General features: G+C 34.3%; 1 protein-coding gene across 1 annotated transcript; it reads left to right on the top strand.

The window, feature by feature from the left end:
• The first annotated feature begins 327 nt into the window (after nucleotides 1–327).
• LOC149145764 (aspartyl protease family protein 2-like) lies at nucleotides 328–918 on the top strand. Its single transcript, XM_089452548.1, has one exon. It carries the CDS (start codon nucleotides 328–330, stop codon nucleotides 916–918), a length of 591 nt encoding a protein of 196 aa, XP_089308674.1.
• The last annotated feature ends 1,919 nt before the right edge of the window (nucleotides 919–2,837 follow it).

Here is a 2,837-nt window from a genome sequence, read left to right as displayed (position 1 = left end):
TTCTGTAATTTTGTTTTTGGAATTTTACCAGAAAAATTCCCAACAGTGGTATCAGAGCATTGTTCTCTGGTCTTTTGAGTTTGAAATCACCTGAAATTTCCAACAAATCTGGGCTGCATCGAAAGCTTCCAGAATTGCTCGCGGATTTGTCCACATTTTAGCCTTACCTATGGCATTGGAAACGCGACTGGGCGTCTACTAAGTGACACCTGGACTTTGCCACTGGAAGACGGAAGAAGGCGAGAATTAAAGCAGTTCACAATAGGATGTTGAGGGATTTTGAACCAGGTTGCTGGTATTGCAGGATTTGGCAGAGGAGGACTGTCTATGCCTTCCCAGCTTGGTCCCCTTATTGGTGATAAATTTGCGTATTGCCTTGACCATTCAAACAACAGCAGCAAGATAGTGCTGGGTAATAAAGCGATTCCCAGGGATATTCCTTTGACTTACACTCCCCTTCTTTTCAATCGAGTAAACCCATCGGCTCTCCCTCATTATTACCTTGGCCTCGAAGCAGTGAGCATTGGTGGAAAGCGCTTGACGTTGCCCTTCAATTTATCGACATTTGACAGCCAAGGCAATGGTGGAACCGTTATAGATTCAGGCTCTTCTTACTCTTACTTCGCTGATTCAATTTATAAGCAGATTGTAGATGTATTTGCTTCTCAAATTCGATATCGAAGTTCTCCTAGAGATGAAGCTTATACTGGCTTGGGATTGTGTTACAACGTGTCTGGATTAGAGAAAATTCACTGGCCTAAATTTGCATTTCATTTCAAGGGTGGCTCAGACATGGTACTTTTGGGTGAGAAATGTTTTTCTCCTGAAACTTCCATTAGTTCTGATACATTCTACTTGGCAATGCTGAATGGTGGCACTGCTGTTAGTGGACCTGCCGTTATCATAGGAAATTTTTAGCAGAAGAATTTCGATATATTGTATGATAGAGAGAAGAATCGTTTGGGCTTCACTCAGCAGTCCTGCACATAAGTGGGCTGATTCCTTGATGGGGTGTTGTGCATATTTTCCATAGTGTATGATTTCCTTTTGAACCATATGTCTCTCATGCTCTCTTGAACGGTTTGGCTAAGCCTCCTATATGCACTTTATAAACTAAATAAATATTACTGTTGGATTTGGATTTCTCTGGAAATTATGTCAAGAAATTGCCTTAATGTTTTTTTTCACAATTTTTATTCTCCACAAGTCTCACTCTCAACTCAACTCCTTGTAAGATTTGTAGATTACACAAGTACTTATCGACATCAAGGGATTGCGTTAGATATTTGAATTATCTTTATAGCTTTATATTCTCTCAAATGTATGGTGTTACACCTTTGCAATTAGTAAGGTTATACAATCTTTAGAAGTGTTGGGGTTAGATTCAGTTTGTCACAATTTTGGCTATGAGTCAAGCTCTTTTTTTTTTTTTTGGGACAAATTTGAGCAATAAATAAATAATATTTGTAAATACTATATTGATATTATAATTATTTATTTATCATTACATAATTTTAAACAATTGTATTAAAATTAGTATAGATTTATTTTTATGATGTCTAAGTATTCATAGAGATCAAATTTCTGAAAATACAATCTTATTTTTGGTGTAAAATTTAAAGAAATGTTTGTAAGTCAAGAGATTTGATTTGACTCCTCTCATCACTTCATACATCCTTAGTTAAGATGGATTTATGGTAGTCCTTAATAATGTTATTTATATTACATAAATTTCACATCTATATATAAAAGTATTCTTATTGTTAATTTTATTAAATCTTAATTTAAACTCTATGGAATATCACTATTGGATGAACTAAGAATGACATCAAAAAGACACGGGGATTGGATAATGAATAGGTGGCCTTTTTGTGGGCTTGAGGTTTGGAGGTTTTCTACCTTATTATGAAAGCTCATAAGGTAGATTTGGTTTCCTTTTATTTTGATTACACACATAGTGGAATCTTTGAGGTGAATAAGGTATGTGAAGTTCAAAAATTTGTAGCTATCTATACATTTTTGGACTCTAACAAATTTGAGTAGATACTATTGGCCAAAAACACTTTTATGTAATTTAGCCAAATAGATTTTTTTTAATTAATAAATATAATTAATTAATTAAATATTTATTTATTTATTTATTTTATTATTATTATTGTTATTATTATTATTATTATTTTCATTTTTGTTTTTATCTAATTTGATAAGTGAAAAAGTTTGTGTAACCTAACATGTAAATTTCTTTTAGCTGATAAATATAATTAATAATTTTATTTTTCATTTTTAATTTTTTAATGTAATTTGATCAACTCAAAATGTGTGCATAACCTAACATAACACAATATAACCTTACAACATCTCTTCCATACTCTATGGAGAGAATTTCTTAGATTAATTATATATATTTTGTTGAACACCTAATCCTCAATGGGTTAGTGTGGACACCTTTTTAGGTTGAAGTTCTCCCTTATATGTGAGGTGAGACCTCCCTTTCATGGTTGAAGGTTTCCCTCTTCAAAACAATAGGAGCACTTCCTCTAGCAGAAGACTTCAGCGTCTTGCCATTTTTGGAAGAGTTCCGAGAACTGCATTAAGCGTTCCAATGTTGGTGGTCATCCTTAAACCACCACCCTTTATACCAACATTTCAGAGAGCACATTCAGCCCAGTGCTGCCATGCATTTTTGCACATTTTGTATTACAACTCTCTTCTTGGACTCATACATAACCCTTTGGGTTAAGGGGGGGAATGTTGGACACCTAATCCTCAATGGGTTAGTGTGGAAGCCGAATAGACAAAAGGAGTCCAAGAGACCTTGGGATGTTGAACCCAATGGT

This window comes from Pinus tabuliformis, chromosome X (genome assembly GCF_031772625.1).
Source record: "Pinus tabuliformis cultivar Carrire ecotype Pingquan chromosome X, CPIR1, whole genome shotgun sequence".
Classification (NCBI taxonomy): Eukaryota; Viridiplantae; Streptophyta; class Pinopsida; order Pinales; family Pinaceae; genus Pinus; species Pinus tabuliformis.
The sequence above is the reverse complement of the archived record's forward strand: the minus strand, read 5'-3'. Positions and strand labels throughout refer to the sequence as shown.